The sequence below is a fragment of the Syngnathus floridae genome, chromosome 1, assembly GCF_059516105.1.
Source record: "Syngnathus floridae isolate MCC-2025c chromosome 1, RoL_Sflo_1.0, whole genome shotgun sequence".
In the NCBI taxonomy this organism is placed as follows: domain Eukaryota; kingdom Metazoa; phylum Chordata; class Actinopteri; order Syngnathiformes; family Syngnathidae; genus Syngnathus; species Syngnathus floridae.
The window spans coordinates 6,392,124-6,410,826 of record NC_142413.1 but is presented as its reverse complement, the minus strand read 5'-3'; the positions used below and the strand labels follow the sequence as shown (position 1 = coordinate 6,410,826).

Sequence of the window (18,703 nt, the reverse complement as noted above, 5' to 3'; positions counted from 1 at the left end):
ACTGGATAATCACTGTAAACACACCACACCCTGAGATCTTAACACAGCCTTGAACACACCACTGGATAATCAATCTGAACTCACTACACCACTAAAAAAACAAATCACTCAGAACTGAAGAATCACCCTAAATACACCCAACACACCTGGCTAACCATTCTTAGCAAATGATAATGCTTCGGGCTCAAAAACACTTCATATCAATATGGGTGGGTGTTATTTTACCGTGTACAGATGATGAATTTATTCATTCAATATTTGGTCATAAAATGATTCACTCATCCATTGCAAGAGGGTGCAACAACGTGACGTTAGTCTCATCAATAGCGTCTGAATACAGGAAAAGAACAAAAAAAAACACATTTCTTTTAAACGAGTGCAATCCTGAAGAAGAAGCTCTTTACTGGCCCCAAGGGCCACTTCAGTTTGCAGCAGTGCGGCACAATCAAGCACGGAGAATTACAAAACACACAATTTGAGAAACAAGAACGTCTCATCAAATACAATGAACACACAGGCACGCACGCACACACACACACGAACACACACACACACACACACACACACACACACACACACACACACACACACACACACGTCAGGTATCCCGCGCTACTTTTTTATTGACTGCTCAGAACCGTGCGAAAAGGTCAGGCATTGCACTTTTAGTTCCGATCAAGCTAGCGAGCGAGCTAATGATGAAAGCACCCATCGATCAGCAATCAATCAGCCGACACTGATCAACATGTTTGCGCCTCCGGCCGAGCTCAGTGGCAAAACCTCTTGGAGGCGCAAGAGAATTTACTCCGCTCCAGTCCACCCACGTAAGTTGACAGTGTGTCCAACTCATTTGAGTGCTGGACCACTTTTGAGTTACCGGATATGGGCCCGCATATCATCTTAGGTGGCCCGTGAAAACAAAAATAGTTGAACAATCATTTTTTTTATTTAGAAATTCCACTTTTTTAGTCTTTTCACGACTATGATGTAACCTGTGGTAAAAAAAAGGAGTGTGTCCCAAATGTAAATAGGCAAACTCCACAAATAAGTGCCAAGAAAAGTCTGAAAGTCTTGGTGAGTTCTTGGTGGGAAAGATTGGTGGGGGGGTGGGGAGGTGCATTAAAGAGGCATTCATCAGGTCCGCCATCCATGGAACGATCAATGTGTACTGATGGGGTGGGGGGGGGCAATGGGTGATGGTATCAATTAAACGGCATCCAAGCCCGAGGAGCTGAGGTGGCGATATCCCGACAGCGCTTCATTAACTAAACGCCGCACTCGGAATGCCAAGGTCCTCTGCGGCAGCCAGACGCCGGGCGGGGGCGACGTCAGGTATCGCGCCAGTGCGTCAATACTCGAAACAATGAAACTGTTAAGCGGCTGCCTGGGGAAGAACAAGAGGCGGAACACAGAGAAATTGTGTGCAAGTGCTAAAGAGATGTCCAGCAACTGAATCGGTTGACTCTACAACGTGACACTTGAAGTGATTTGAATTAGTCGAGAGATGTGAATGGAAAAATAGAGTAAAAAAAAAAATAAATAAAAATACGGTAGATACAGTAGTGGTGACTTAAAAACACAAATCCTCTTTTCTCATTGAACTAATTGAAAATACTCTTTAAAAAAGTTGCAAGTTGTTTTGGGATGACATAAAACAGCACATTTTAATGATATTTTTAAAATCCCACGAAATTTCTAGGCAGGTCTTGTATCTTTGTATCTGTCGATCATATTACAGCTGAGCACGTCCTGCCTAGAATGCTGGTGGGATTCATAATAATGTTTCAACTACTCTTTCAGCTCATCAGTACAGCACTAATGTTAGTAACGCTATGCGGATGATAAAGAACATATGACGGCGAGTACTGGTTTGTATATCGTTTAGCAACTTGTGATGGAGACATTTATGTAAAGCATCGCAACACAGACGCTAATTTCTGTTAGCATTAAGCTAGCAGGGTCATATCGTAGTAGTTGTTTAAAATGCACAAGGTGCGTCGTAAATAACTGTAGACTTTCTTCGATAATTGGCTGGCTGTTAACTGGCTAACCAAATTGCTGCTGAATCAAATTGTGAATATCTTCACGTTGGACTGTTTTGAATTGCTTGAAGCTGGAAAAAAAAAAAAAATCGTGATATGAACAATACAGTTATGGAATTTTACTGCGGCTGAATGTAGTGTGTGTGTGCGCTGTTGAGGATTCAAGCAGTATTAATCATTTTCATGCGGCGCAATAAAGCAGGAAGGAGCCGGCAGGCCCCTCACAACATTTGCATACAATAAAAATGTGCATTTATATTCCATCACGAGATTCAATAAGAGCGCATAACAATCAAGCCGATGTGATTGGTCCCCGTCTAACGACTCGGCATGGTGATATGACTCGAGACTCGTCGCGGTCAGCCAATCAGTCGCAATATAGCCCATCACATGTCGACTAGTGGGGCCACAAGAAGATTTTCTGTTTTGGATTGATGACACTTGATGATTGGTTTTTTGCATGTCCGAAAACTGACTCGTCAGCAGTCCCTTATTTGTTTCTATATGCCCAGATGGAGACCTAAAAAAGTTTGTCTCTATGTGGCCTATGTTTGGCGCTCAATGTCACCTTTCAAAACCAAATGCGGCCCTTCTACACAAAATTGTATTTCTTGACATACACACAAAGGCTTGACATTTAAAGCTTTGGCAGCTACAAGCTCATTAGAAAGTTTTTTGCCGTTTTGGCATTTTGTGGCCACTCAAGTCACTCACTGAACTTTTTATTGAATTTCTTTTTTTTTTTTTCCAATCATAGGGGGTAAACTTTCTCAAATGGTTTTGGGATTCCTTTATGTATTTTTTCAATATTTGTAATATTCAATTGAAAAACATTTCCCACTTTTTGTGCAACAATACAACCGAATCGATGGTTGAAATTATAATTTTATTCTGTTGACCTGCTTGCTCACAATTCATTTTTAGGGGAATTTTTTTTTTAAATAATTTTAAAATTTGGAGCACATTTTAAATGTAAAACGTTCGTAGGAAAGTGATTTTTTTTTCCATATCATAAAATCTAATTAATAAAATGGCAGAATTTCCCACCCCTAGCATTGGGGCTGATGAAATTTCTTGCCCTTCCCTCAGAAGCAAGCTGTCCTGTCCTTCTCGGTTCTACAGTCCAAAGCGGCCGCGGCATCCAATGGCGCAGTGGATGATGGGCACGAGGACAATGACTCAACCAGTGGCGTGAGGAAATGTGTCTCTGAGGAGAATGTGAGCGAAAAAAGAAAATAGACAAAAACCGTGACCAGAACTATGATCTAAACCAGAACCCGGGAGTAATAACACCAGAGCGTATACAAGATGGATTTGGACTCAAAATAGAGCCACAAAAATGACCAGGATTGAGACTACTCAGGACAAAACGAGGTGAGGCGAGGAACATCCTGGACTGGTTGCAAGACAATGTCAAGGCAAATATACGACCAAAATCATCAATCAATGTCAGACCCTAGTACGTGAATTAAAATGACTGGTTGTCAGTTAATGTTAGGGCAAATTAATGCTCATCAGATTGTGCCACAGTATTTATTGAAAAACATCAGCCTGGTCGTCAGTCACACATTGACGACAAACAGACTGGTCACCATCTAATGTCAGCGCATGTGTAGACAAACAACTGATTGGTTGCCATTCAATGAAGAACCCTGGACATACAAATGATGGACTGGTCGCAAGTCAACGTCAGTGCACTTGAGTGAACACTTGAATGGTCGCCATCTGACAAAGCAGTCACACATAAAAGAGCCAACTATCAGAATGGTTGCCAGGCAATCACACCCACAAATCAGTTGCATTGTGTTTAATGAAGCAAGATCGGAACCCAGAACCTTGACAGTGCAAAGCAGACCGGCCAACCACTTTTCTACTGTGCTGCTACAACGATGTGCAAAATCATTCCAGTCATGCCCAAGTGTGACTTCCCATCGGTCAAGACATCCACCATAACATGACTGTCCCTAGCTCTGGGTCGCACTCCTGCACCCAATGGCTGCCGCCCCCTCCCATCCAAAAAAGGGACAAACATTCCCATTTGCACTGATTTTGTGAGCGCGCCGGTTGTCCTTACCTGAAGAAGACGAGTGTCTCCCACAAGTAGATGCTGAGCGCGTTGAGCCGACACATTTTGGAGAGTCTCATTTTGTTTTGGGGGGGAGAGGGGCAGGGGTGGGGGCAAAGGAGGGGGGGGGGGCGGTCACACTCTGCCAGCCAGAATCTCACCTTCAGGAGGAAGAGTGAGGTGGAGTGGCTCAGGTGTGGGATTGAGGACCTCCAAGGTGACTGACTTGGGAATCGGGGAGAACGGGGGCGGGGGGGCAAAAGGGTCCGTCAGACCACGGCGGCCATGCGATCACACCTGTGTCCTCTTCGGGAAAAAGGGGGTGCGGGGCGGGGTGGGCGAGGCAGTAAGGGGGCGTCCGTGTTGGGGCTCCAGAGTGGGATGGGAGGAAGAGGAGGATGAGGAAGAGGAATTCCACCTGCTTACAGATCCTGGCAGCTGGCGGGAAAACGAGCCATATTCCTTCGCGGGGGTGCCGGGGAGGGCAGTCTTGCAAAGTGTTAATCCAAGTGTCAGAGTGGCCACCCCACGGTGAGGACGAGGATGCCGCCGGTCCTCGGTGCCGTGCACGTCAGCGGCCCGCGCGGTCGTCAGCCATGGTGTGTTGACGCACCGGCGGACGCTCCCATGCGCGCCGCGTCTGCCGCTCCGTGCGCGTCCGCCGTTGCTCCAGCCGCCGCCGCCGCCGCTGCCGTCCACACCGCTGCCAACGAGAGCAAGTTGAGTGGAAGGAAGGAAGGAAGCGCCACGCCGTTCACGTCACTCGTCACGTCAGGAGGGACGCCGCGGCCGCGTGTGATGCTCGTGCTGCAGTCATTTAGCAAACTAAGCGCCAGTCCCGCCCCGTTTAAGACACGCCTACCAGCACCACTGTTGGCCCGCTGGCGGAAGACCTTCACTGCTGATTGGCCGATACAAACGTCATTCAAACTGCACAGCGATTTTGGAGGCAACGCCACGCTCATATTCATGAGACGTCATAATAAATTGACGTCATTAACATCTAATACAGTTTGAAATCAACTCAATGATTTTTTTCGTCACGTTCTTTCAATGTAAATCATTTAGTAAAAATTATGTATTCAACTCACTGGGATTTGGTCGCATGCCCCACTGAGCACTGAGTTTTAAGATGAGCCTCAGTTTTATGAAACTTCTCCCAAAAAATAATAATAATAATTTGCATGGTTTCATTACCTAAAACGAATATTATATTTTATCACTACGTATTGAAAATTCTGTTACAAGTCTTGCAATTAATTGGCTGATTCAGGGTGTACCCTCGCCTACACCCCAAAGTCACCTAAGATAGGCTCCAGCATGCCCGCGACCCTTCTGAGGATAAGCGGTTCAGAAAATGGATGGACGGATAAATAGTTAGAAGTACAGTAAATTAGTTTAATGATTTATACAGTTATCTATTAATATGAAAATTAATTTGAACATGGATTCCTTAATGACAAATCGGGTTAAATTTTACACATGTAAAGCATTACAGTGCCCCAATTGCTCGATTCCAACTGGAATTAGTACTCATAACACAAAGTAAAATCAATTCATCAATTCATCAATTCATAAAATCATAAAATCAATTCATTCTTTTTGGGGCTCGCTCCTAAGCTATCCGAAATCAGCGTTTTTAAAAGGATATTTGATGAAGCTGAAAAAAGGCGTTCATGAAATCAATGTGAATTGATGCAGCTGAGGTGAAGGTTGAAAGAACAATTCCGTTCGGACGGCCACACCACATTTTTTTTTAATCTTTCTATCCTGTTGAGAAGGATGAAAGGTCAGAGGGCATCAAGGTGAGAGTGGTGATCCGTTCGCAAGTAGGTCAGGAAGGCAACCAGGGGGCGGGGCCACACGCGGACCAGCAGGTTGAAAAGACAACAAAGACAACAACAAACATGCTCCAAAATTCTTCCTTCAAAGTAGAACTGCGACTAAAAACAATCTGTTATTCTATTGTTGAATTTAATCATCCGCAAACATAAAGTAGTTTACCGAAATAAAAATAATCTGGAGGACTGCGAAAATTGCTAACCTGCCTCCTCCAAAAAGCAAAGATGTAATGGCTGTGACACGGAGACGTGCTTCCTTTCTTCATTTAGCCCCGCTAATAAATCTTCGGGAATTTTACACCACGCCATTTTCACCGTCCTCATTTCCATAGCATGCATGAAAGAGGAGGTGTTTGGCGTCAAAGCGACAGCGCTAGAGGGCTCGACTCACCTACACTAAGTAGAACAAAGAGAAAAGGAGGCTTTGCAGTCAATTGGGCAAAAGGTGCTTTGTCGCTTTTCATTTTCTTCAAGCTGTAAAAACAAAATCTGACCTTTACTACAGCGTGTGTGTGTATGAGCGTGTGCGCATCCACCACAGCGACACACTTTTTGAGTTTGATGTCATGACGCAGCAGACTCTTTATTAGGGAACGAAAGCCCACAACGAGCACTGAAATAACAATCAGAAAATCAGAACAGAATCGGTCAGTTAGGAATAGAGGGGGAACAGAATTCATCGATTAATCGGCATCCAATTGATTATCAAGTTTTGACTCAGAATTTTGTTACACTTAAAGATCATATTTGGAATTTCCAAACTCTCGACAGATTTTCTATCAATCAATCAATCAATCAATCAATCAATCAATCAATCAATCAATCAATCAATCAATCATTATGAACAAAACCAGAGATGAATTATCACCAGTTTGTGCATTTTCTGCTATTTGAAACTGTTGGTGAATAAAGGAATGAAAATTAAAAGATATTTTATAAAAGTCATCACATGATCAAACTCAGAACACAGGTACCTGTCATTACCTAAGTCCTGAGTGACCATTTTCAGGTAGACCAACAGGAAGTATCTTGTGTGACCTTCCTGTCCGTGTGAATGTCAGCTCAACATGTAGACAACTTGACTAAAACGAGGGCCTCGTGATCAAGATCCAATATTTCAAAATCAACCAATGACCAATGTTGGAGGGGGTGGCAATCAAAGCTACCCAATAAGAAGAGAAATAAATGCCTGGCCGGATTGGGTCCATGAGAGCCCGACTCATAACGCCGACACGGGTAAGGCGTCAAGGTCAAACACTGGCAGGTTCCAAGGTCATCAATTGTATGCTTGAGAGAGAGCTTTTAATCCCAGATAACAGCTCGCTTGAATGGAGCTAAAGGAAAACTATTAGCGCACACACGCACAAGAACGCACACACACGTACACACACGTAGGTAATTAGTTGGAACGTAGCGGTGCAGGACGGAGACGACCTCTAGCCGTACAATGATGGCGCTCATGAATAAAACACTGGCCGTTATAATGCATCCTCCGTCGGAGCTAGAGAGAGAAAATAAAAAATATGTATTTGCGGTGTATACCTACAGGTTTAAAAAACAACTGCATAAAAATGAAGTGGAAAAGGGTCGATGATCGTCTGACCATCTTTCTTGCTTACAAAATCCATCAACATGTAAGGGAACATAAATTTCATTTTAATAGCTTAGATACACATTGCAAGGGCGGGCCATTTACTGGCTTTATTGATTAAATTCGGAAAACTATTTTTCTTATTTACAAAAAGAAAAAAACTGCTATTTGTCCTTTTTGTTCTTTTTTCGGCAATGTCTTGGCATGCCACGGGTAAAATCCATAACTTAATCTAATACAAAATGAGTACAAAGGAAGTGATAAATGTTGAATGCAAGACAATCTTTGTATGTCGTAGAGTTGCTAGACTTAGCCTGAGTTGTTAGTTGTTACAAGTGAGCGTTTGCTGCATATGCACGTTCTAATAAATTCATTCCTATAACGTCCTAAAATGAACATTGCAAGCGGCTACGAGAGTTAGCGTGTCTACAAAAATTGGACAAATGTGCTACCGAGACCCACAACTCGCAAACTAGCCAACTAGCATAGCTAACAGTTTGCTTTGACGTTACTCCACAAAGCGGAGCAGAGAAATCGGTCAAGTTACTCATTTTCTGATAAAGAAGTACTGTTACTGTTGTACTGTCATTTGTTTTTGTTTTTACAGCCAGCCAAAAGAGGAAGAAAGGAAAACAAGCAGCACATTCATTGACCTGACTTCATTTGGAAGTAAGGGCAAACTATTATCACAAAATCCACAAAATTGCAGCCCGGCTGCTCAGGAATTCATGTAAGACTAGAGGAAGAGAAATGGATTTGGATTTTTGTTTTTTTTGTCATGTTGTTTGGAAACAACGTGGTTGCTGCAGTGAAGGTCGGCCCCAGGAAAGGAAAAGAAAATAAGCGCAAAATGACAGAAGAATGTGAAAGGAACTTTGACCTTGTCAGAGCGGCTGCACTAGCCGCCCGGGGCTCGCATGCTAACCTGCTCGCAAGCGCAAACGACACACACAAAGCCAAAAAGGAACAAAAACAAACAAAACTAAAATGGGAAGCTGGAAAGATGCTAGCACATGGATGTCATGGCCTGCGTTGGGAATTACATGTTACAGAAGTGGCATATAATGAGGTGGCCATTTTGTAGTGCTCTTGCAATTTATAGAACATTTCAATTTGAATTTTTTTCATTTGCATGCAAATAATTTCTCAATGAAAAACTGCCTTTCTGGTGCCTGCCATGTTTTCAATCACAACTGTCCAGGCATGGGCTAGCATCACAATGGGCTGGTATGATAGCCCTGTGGTTGTAAACGATTACTGACTGCTAAGCAGCAAAAATTCCATAGATTTGGACAAGGCCTCGAAACGATCACTTTTCAAAATAGATGCCGATCAATGTGGTAACGGTTGAGTCATCAAGTCATTGTTGCGCATAGAGCTCAATTATCCAATCGATTAATCGAATCATCAGATCAAATTTTATTTTGCATGAAAGTGTATTATGAAATCATGTTGCCCAATTTACCAATGTTTATTTGGTATAGTGATGAGAATAACTAAATAACGAACAACACACAAGAGAGACGTTGTACTCACCTAACTTGACGACATAATGAATGTATAAGTAGCTGACATGAGAGGATTTGGACAATTCTAAGGTAAAAATAACTTAGTTGATTTTTAAAATAATTCTCAATTAATGGATTAATTTTGGCTTTAGTTGCACATTTCTGAAGTGATTTTTGCGATATTACTAAACTGCTAACATGCAAGGAATCAATAAAGCTGCCGTGATAGTTTTTGAGGAAACGCATCATGGTGTCGGCAATCATCCGTACTGGCGCACAACACGAGTGCCCGTCCTCCACGTGCGGCTTATGAAAGCAGAAGCGATTGGTGGTCCCGCGCCCGTCTGCATTGTCCCGCCAAGGCCGAAAGCCCAGCTGTGCTCCCGCGGGCAGCGCCAACAGATGCAGCGGCGCCGGCCGGAGATGGCCTTTTTTCATCCACATGCACTCCCACCAAAGAGGAATAAAACAACAACACAAAAGCTCCTTTTGCGTATTTGTCTTCACACTTGATGGGAGACGTATTCATTGCGGTTATTTTTGCATGAATATTTGCAGCGGGACGTTCCGGTTTTAGCCCGACGAGCAACTTTTAACGCTGCTTTGGTCTCATCCATAAAAGATGGCGGCACGCATGAGTGAACGTGCTGTCGCTAATGTAGCGCAGCGGGCTAATTGCAAATATTTACTTGACGTAGCATACACATACATATTCATGTTATTCTTCATTGTGCAGCCTGTGCGTGCTCCTCAAACTACACTTTAAACCGAGAAAAAATCTTTTTTTTTCAACCGCTTCAGCATCTGCTTTTAAAACATCACACACGCACACACACACACGCACACGCACACTAGATTAACTACCTAACAGTTAAAATCCACAATGTTAGAGCTTTCAATCAATCGATTAAGGCCTACACAAGGGCTAAGCACTACTGTCGCACTAAAAGATGCATGGGAGACTTTATCACTGATAATATAATGCACAAACATGAAAAGACAGAGAGGAAAGTTGGAGAACTACAGGAAAAAAATGGAAGTACGTCACCCAAAAACAATGAATGACCTTGTGGCTCTCAGGCTTACAGCCCTCACCCTAGTTTGAAACCCTAGCCCTAGTTTGAATCCCTAGTTTGACACCCTCACCCTAGTTTTAAACCACACTCTGAAACCCTAACCCAAGTATGAAAGCCTACTTTGAAACCCTAAACCTAGTTTCAAACCCTACTTTGAAACCGTAAACCTAGTACGTATGTATGTAACCCTAGTTGTAAAGCCTACTTTGAAACACTAAGCCTAGTTGTAAACCCTACTTTGAAACCCTAACTCTTGTTTGAAACCATAGTAACCCTAACCCTAGTGTCCCATAAAGCCTCCAATGGCACTTCATCATTTAGCATTGGGTAAAATTTTGTGCCATTGTGTCCCCTATTGAGTCTCATTATGTCATGGACAGAAGCGACAGGAAGTGAAAGCTCATTGGGGCCTTTTGGGGATATTGTACTGCAGCCGGCAAATGATCCTCCAAGTTTGAGTTTTAAGACGCCGTCTCACTTCTATATCAGCGACGTCCCTTTCGATGCGTCCTCACCTTGCCTGGCGTGCGAAGACCGAGATGTGCGCACGTTGGCTATGGAGCGAAACAACACACGAGTAGGATGTGAAAGACGGCGGGGCTCACGGAGGAGAGGCGTTACGTAATTGCGGCTGTCGACTCGCGTAAAGCGGACTGGGCCCGCCACTGGCGGCCATATGCTGCTGCGAGCAGGAGGAGCGTCACTTCCACTCGTGTGCGCTGAAGGTAAGGAAAGCTGCGTGCGCCGGCCGGCCCTGACGCTGATGGCGGATGACGGACGAGCCGGATGAGTTGGACTCATTAGACGTGGACGCGCCGCCCAGGGGCCCGGCCCTCGCCGAATACAGGAAAAGCTCTCCCGTCTTGCCGTCGTCACGACAACGCCGCCGTCATGTCAGACACGAGGACGAGGAAGACGAGGCTTTAAACGATGTTACGCTTCGTCCTCTCACATGAGTCACGTCGTACGAGAGCCGCGCCGGTTGACATGCCAGCGCACACTGTGCGGGGCAAAGGTCAACTTGCCCCACGGGCCAAAGATGACAGACGTTGTCTTCTGCCGGCGACCGTGAAACCCGAAAACGAGGACATGTCAAAAATAGAACAATTGGGCTGCTTCTGAATCATGATTGGACCTGCAATTAACAAAAAAAAAATATATATATATATATATATATATATGTGTATATATATGTGTGTATATATATATATATATATATATACACACACACACATACTATATCCATATATACATACACACATCATATAATAATATACGTACATATATGATGATGATGGTGGTTTCTCTACATTGCTGAGTTTCACCTACCACGCACGAATGGACCTAGAATGAATCCCCTACAATAAATGGGGCTTCAGTGCATATTTAGTCACGTTGACTCATATTCATGACATGGCTTAAAAAGTGAAGAGGGGCTGCTGCAATGGGAGTTCTGCACCTGTCTGCTAGCATCATCACCATTTCTACTCATTGTACATTTTATTATTTTACCCACGCACGCGCACACACACAACTCATTTCGTCTGAATTAATTAAATCCATCCCTACTGCCATCAAGTCAAGAGAGCACCTTTAAATTACAGCAAAGCATCACGGAACAATTTGTCAAAGCCCCGCCTGACACCTTCTATTATTCAATGAGCGTTACCATTTTGTCCAATAACTGATGACAGTGGGGACATCTTTTCAAAAGGGTCCCCGTCGCATGCCACTTGGCCTACCAGTCGTCATTTATTACAATCACAATCAATCCCAAAATGCTTTGTGATCAGACATGTTTGTTGATTAATTTTCAAGGGGTAAAAAGAATTAGGAATCAAATGGGAAGATTGCTCGACTTAAGTGTGACGCAAAACAACTTTTAGCTGTTTTAGGTCGCAAACTTTCATGGCATCCATGTTGGCTAGGTTTACACCAATCGAAACGAAGCGCTGTTAAATCACTTGACACGCGTTCAACAAGCTTGCAAAACAAAATTTGTAAAATAATGTAAAAAAATCAAACGTTTGCCTCAAACCAGATGATCATTACGTACATTTGATGTTCATTTTGCACAATACCGTAAAAGCAATCACATACAGATTACGTTTGCTTTGGAATACATCCATCACTAATGGGGATTAGAATTTAATTCACTCCACCAAGACAATAATTCCGAAAACCTATCACTATATTGCACAAATGTTTAGGTTTCTTATTTCCTTGTGCATTTCTTTTGAATTTCAAATTCATGCATATAAGTATAGTCTGTCCTTTGTTGTATTCATTCAATACCAGAAATAATTTCAAGAAAAACTCAAATCTATTACTATTACCGTATTTTCCGGACTATAAGTCGCTCCGGAGTATAAGTCGCACCAGCCATAAAATGCCCCAAAAAGTGAAAAAAAACATATATAAGTCGCTCTGGAGTATAAGTCGCATTTTGGGGGCAATTTATTCGACAAAAATCAAAATCACCCTCGGTGAGATAGTACACATATGCATAGAAGCAACACAAAAAAACCCAAGAAGGCACAAACAATGAATAAATAAGAGTGTTGAATAAATGATAAACAAATAATAATAATAATAAATATAAGAGGAGCAAAAATGGAGCAAGTGTACATACAGCAGACAGTGGACTTGGATACGGTGCTTTAAAGGGTTAATTGCTTTATTTGATGTTTTCTCTATTTTTTTATGTTTTGAATATGTTCAAGATAAAGATATAAAAGCATGTGAAGTGATCAACTATACTAAAAATAACATGGGAAGTGGTCAACTATACTTGTAAGTAAGTGATGTCTTAATGATCAAGTAAACATTTGTGAAAAAAAACATATATAAGTCGCTCCTGAGTATAAGTCGCCCCCCCACCCAAACTATGAAAAAAACCGCGACTTATAGTCCGGAAATTACGGTAATATATATATACGGTATATGGACTGTCTATCTTCTTTGTGCGTTCCAGCAAAGGCTGCTTTGCCGCTGGAACGTTTATCCAAACAGCCCTCTGCGTCCATATGGCACATAGATGCCTCATCCAACAGCCAGAGAGACGTCAAGACGGAATCTTGCACTCTGCAGGGAAGGCGGCAAATATGGCAGTGGTGGGGGAGGCGCTGCTTTGACCCTCATACACGCTCCAAATAGCAACGAGCGTATGGAACGACCCGTCTTAGGCGTTTGTGGACAAAGCGGCTTCTCAGGTGTGTGCGCAGCGCCAAGGCGCCGCAGCGGCGTTGGATGTAAAACATTGTGACGCGAGGTCACCGAGACCAGTCGGGCGTCACGACCGGAAACATCCCAGCTTGTGAAGACGTCAAGTCCGCTGCCGAGACGTGTCTGCTCGCCAGATGTAAATCGCAGCTTACAAGGTGAAGGACACTCTCGTGAAAGATGGACGATGTGATACGAGTGAACTGCGCTTCAAGAGTGGACTTATGAAGGATTCCTGGAAAGTGACCCCTAAATGGCCGTTTCAAACCATAATGACAGACTTTCCGTGTCTTTTACGCCATTTCTTGTTAAGATGTTTCGGTGGGACTACTCGTCCACTTCATTTCATGTTCCAAAATCAAACTAGCCTTGGGTACAAAAATAAATAAATAAATGGGTTAGTACAACTATGTCAGTTTAGCCTAACAAGTTTTCTTTCAACCAAAATGGTGGACTCCCTGTGTCTTTGCAGTCATGGCTATATTTTTTGGGGGGGGTTTACACTCCATAGATTTTATGTTGCTAGGTAAAACTGGCTTCAGGGGCTGAATTTTCAAAGTTGCATTTTTTTATATGAGGAAAAATCAGTGCTGATTTAATAATCTCTGAAAAGAAGAATTATTTAAATGTTTACATTGTATGGTTATAGGTATGACTTATGATGATCCAATCTTATATATAAAAATATACATTAGTTGAGGCCCTGGTAGGAGAATAGCTAAAAAAAAAACAGAAGCATCAAGCAGGAATGTACCTGATGGTGATGATGAATGGCTGAGTTTTGTCTGATCCGAGCTGGCTGGGTAACATGTACTGCAGAGGCGGCGCTTGCAAAATGGAGCGTAGCGCTGGCGCCGGCGCCATCTGCCGTGTAGTAAAAAGCATGTTATTGTTACATATTTGTCGCTTTTTATGGCACTGTTGTGATTTTCACACAACATAAAAAGATGCACAAGATTTTATTGTGGAAAATGTCCTGCGAAGACCTGACTTGTCTTCTTCTTCAGCATCTGCTGTCCTTTTGAGTCAATGCTAAGAAACATCTTTCTGCTTAATCTTAGTTCTTCTAATCATTATGTTTGATTGATATAGACCAATTGTCTTTCAGACTGTAATATATATGAACGAGGTCCAATCTTAAGCGGGCATCCAAGACAAAGAGATTTTTTGTTGGCTATGCCAGCTAATGTGGGGCGGAGTTGATGTCAAAACTGGATGAAGATTGAGAGAGAGTTGAAAAAAGAAAATATTCAAGTTGGTAGAAATGTTGATCCCAACCGGATATATCAAAAGGACAGGAATTGAACAGGTAGACGGACATTTTGATTTAAAGGTGTTGTTTTGGGTGAATCTTAACTGAGACTTGGTGAGCAGGACGATAGCGTATCTTTGATGAGGCGTGTCCATCAGAATGAGCTGGCTCGTTAACCCCGCTTGGAGGGCGTCGGCGGACCAGGTCGGGACGTTCCCGTCTGGTCGCCGTCTCTTAGTGGCAGAATGGCAGAAAGGGGTCGTTTGGCGCTTGAGCGAAGCGCGCCAATTAGCTGAGCGCTTTGTCGGCGTGGCAACAGCATCATTTTGGCCCAGTGACGTCAGGAGCTCGTTTAACGTCCATCTGCTCACGTCCCCGACAAGAGCGACCGTGTCGGAATGAAACACAGAATGTGAGCAGTGAGGAGGAGGAGGAGGAGATCGAGGTCAGTGCATGAGAGTCAATCTTTACCGCGGGAGTCGTTTTAAACCTTGGGGGCATCTGACGCACACATCTGCTACAAAAGAAATTTGGCATTTGGCAGAAAGGAGGTGCAGCGTTTTAGTCGCTCTTCTTACATACGCTGTGTCGTGTTGAGACAACCATTATAGGATATTTTGATTCGCTTGTCGATTAATGGATGAACAGAGTTCGGAAAAGTTGGAATTGCAAATTCTTTAGTCCAACATCATTTAAAAAAAAAAAACAACACAAATATATTGTGATAAATTTGCTCTGTAACACGGGCGAAAATTGGTAAAAATGCTGATTGTGGTTTTCGAAAATAAAACCGATAGTCTAATTTAGAAAAAGAAACAGATATTTGCTGAGAGGCTGATATTTAAAGATCTCTAAACAATGACTCGATTGAAAAAATATGGATAGCAAATAACTTGATAATCGATTAGCTATAATGTGATAATTTACTACACGTCGAATTTAGTTTGCGTTTGGAGATTAAATCTGGAATGTTCCATTCCATCCGTTTCCCCTACTTTCATCGATCATTCCCATTTTCTGTCTCAACGTTCTAACCATGCCACCAAATCTCAGTCATCACTCTTCCACCGTTCCCTCATGCCTCCAAGCAGTCGGACATTTTGTTTGACTTCCTCATCCCGATGAAGATGATGTCGGTTATGAAGCTGACTCATCGTTTTCCTTTTTTTTTAACGACGTCCACATTTTAACGAGAGAAGCTGATAACCAACAAGCGGCGCTGAGTGCACATAAAAAACAACATTGCAAATGTTCTCACCCCCTTACATTTGACTGTTACCGATGGATAAAATCACACCCAGTCAACCACACACACACACGCACACACACACACACACGCACACACGCACACGCGCACACACACACACACACACACACACACACACACACACACACACACACACACACACACACACACTCATCTTGTCATTGGTTGCCCCGGAATGAGGATGTAACCTTGTACAAGGTGTGAGGTGTTAAATGTTCAGCCTCCCGTGGTGAGGACATGAAGAAGGCCAATATCGAAATGGGGCTTTTGGCTACGGACCAATACACACACACACACACACACACACACACACACACACACACACACACACACTGCACTATTTCAACACATTACAACAAATGGACAGCACAGCTTGAAGTCTTCAAACTTTATGGAGGAGTGTTAGTTAAAACACAGTATGAAAGTCCACACACGTACAAAAAACAGGCACACTCAAACACTCATGCACAGTCACACACACACGCACGCGCACACAAAGTAGGTTTTATTATTGTGCTGTCGCTGATGAATGTGACGCCGCAGGGAAGTCAAAGAAAAAGACAAAGGCTGCGTTGCCAATGATTCACTCATTTCCTACTCCCTAATCAAGATACAGTAGATTTGATTTCTTTTTGTGGAATGACTAAAAAGGCCCCTGAAAATAAATTGTGATAAGTGAATTAATGAATGAGTCCAAAGGCAATTCCATTGTCTTGGATGCTCCATCCTGCGCTTGCTTATCTGGGGGTGGGCTCATTGGAGGCAGCATCTTTAGCAGAGAAGCTTTGACTTTCCTCTCCTCAGCCACTTCATCTGACTCTTTCATGGGGATCTCAAGACGATCTCAGGTCAAGTGAAAGACAAGTTCCATCCCGGGGACCATCATAGCCAACTCATTTCAGCCATGCATATTCAGAATCTTGTGGGTGTTTTTTTGGGGGGGGTTCTGACCACTTTCAGCCAAACGTCAGGTGTTAACCTCAAGGCCCGGGGGCCAGATACGGCCCGCCACATCATTTTATGTGGCCCGCGAAGACAAATTGTGCATCAAATTCGTGGGTCCTTACTAGAATTGCAAATTGTCTTCACTTTTAATATCTTTTTTTTTTATATATATATATATATTTGACCAGTTTTGACTCGTCTGATTTGAAAACGAGTTATTTGTCCGTTTGTTTCGTAGCTTCAACTGTATGTAATACTCATACATTTATTTGGGTTGACAGTCATACTGGCCCTCCGAAAGAAGCTATGACTACAATGCGGCCCGCGAAAAAAAATGACTGACACCCCTGCTGTAGACCATCTCCAGTCCACAAAACACGTGCAGACTCTCCCATAGAGGACCCTGCAGAGAGTGTAGACCCAGTCCGCTGTTTCCCAGCTGAGACTAATACTGCACTGCCCACCTAAATCTGACATTCGACGACCCAACGGATCTTCAACAAGACCAGCTAGTCCACCTTCCTTCCTTGCATTCATTGTTTGTTTGTGTGAGTATTTGCTGATTTAGTTGTCATTTTAATTGAAATGAAATATTTTCCTACGCTCTATTCAGCATTCTGTTCTTTTTCTACATCTCAACTGTGTGAAGCTTTTTTTCTGATATTTTGCCCGCACCCCACGCTCCATGATGGATGTCACCGTGGCGCGTGGCATTAGCGACGGTGAGGCGGAACAATTAATTAATTATTAATAAATCACCGTGAAAATGTCATTTCTCATGTAAAATGTCATTTCTAAAATGAAACATGCTTCGCAGCTGCGGGAGAGAGAAACATTTCAAATTCACTCTGGTAATATTGCACATGCATGCACATACACACACACACACACACACACACACACACACACACACACACACACACACACGAACGCACACATGAAGGTTGTAAATAAAGCGTGCGTGCATGAAAGGGGCAACGAGCATCCATAAAGTGCTTGCCTGCATGCAGAAAAGCGACAAGCAACTTCTTCATTCAAGGGGACTCTCTGCTATTGAGGGAGTGTGTTCATACAAAAACCCAATTAACACATGTGCTGGATGTGTAGATGAATATACAGAACTGTAGGCCACGGTGAATCTTGCAGGCCGCCCCTTACAGCGAGGTTCCAGGATAAAGACTGTCTGGTTGTTTTTTTCCAACTGATCTACATTAGGATTTGTTTTCTACAGCTCTTTATAGCCCGTTTGCAGTCTGTGAATTCCCAAGATATTATGCAAGCATCTGTTAAAAAGCTCTAAAGAATACGTTGTTTTGCGCTCCCATGAGTTTGTGTTCTGTAGAATAAGACTGACTTGACATTTGAGCTAAAGACGTAGAATTTGTTCTAGAGAGAGACCAAAAGACACAGACCCGGACATCTGGCAGAAGAGATCAGAACGAAGAAAACAAAATCAAACAAGCCATGTAGTAAATTAAGATATATGGAATGGGGAATGAATACCTAAAATGCCAAATCGCGGGATCCGAACCAGAAGATCTCGACCAAGGGATACAAAGATCGAGACCAGGAATTGTATGCGCTGGCAGATTTAACCCAAATGATCAAGAGATCTGGCGGGAGTCTGGAACATACAATCTACCACCAACAAAATCTGGATCCGGATATCCAGACGAGCAGAATCTCTGGGTGGCGGAAAAATGGGAAACTTGCTAAATTGGCGGCACTCGTAACCTGACATATCAACGCAAAAATCTGGTGTGTGATGTACTTTAGCATGTAACGTATGTACATGAAGTGTGCATGATCCAATTCCCTGCGTTGACCTTGTCTCTGCTGCGTCCTCGCACTCCCTCCCCTCGCCCTCCATCTTCCCCGCTTGCTGACGACCATC

At 43.2% G+C, this 18,703-nt stretch overlaps 1 protein-coding gene across 3 annotated transcripts in view; it reads right to left on the bottom strand.

The window, feature by feature from the left end:
* The window catches only part of glra1 (glycine receptor, alpha 1), a 69,834-nt gene that overhangs the window by 30,207 nt on the left and 20,924 nt on the right, over positions 1–18,703 (bottom strand). The window contains exons 3-4 of one of the 3 annotated variants that reach the window (XM_088382791.1): positions 14,100–14,209; positions 4,117–4,810 (exon numbers count right to left, since the gene is read on the bottom strand). In XM_088382791.1, the coding sequence (XP_088238917.1) occupies positions 4,117–4,187 (71 nt within the window). In that variant the 5' untranslated portion in view covers positions 4,188–4,810; positions 14,100–14,209. Of the gene's footprint in view, positions 1–4,116; positions 4,954–14,099; positions 14,210–18,703 lie in introns of those variants that run through there. The other 2 variants (XM_088382706.1, XM_088382870.1) reach the window with 2 other exon arrangements.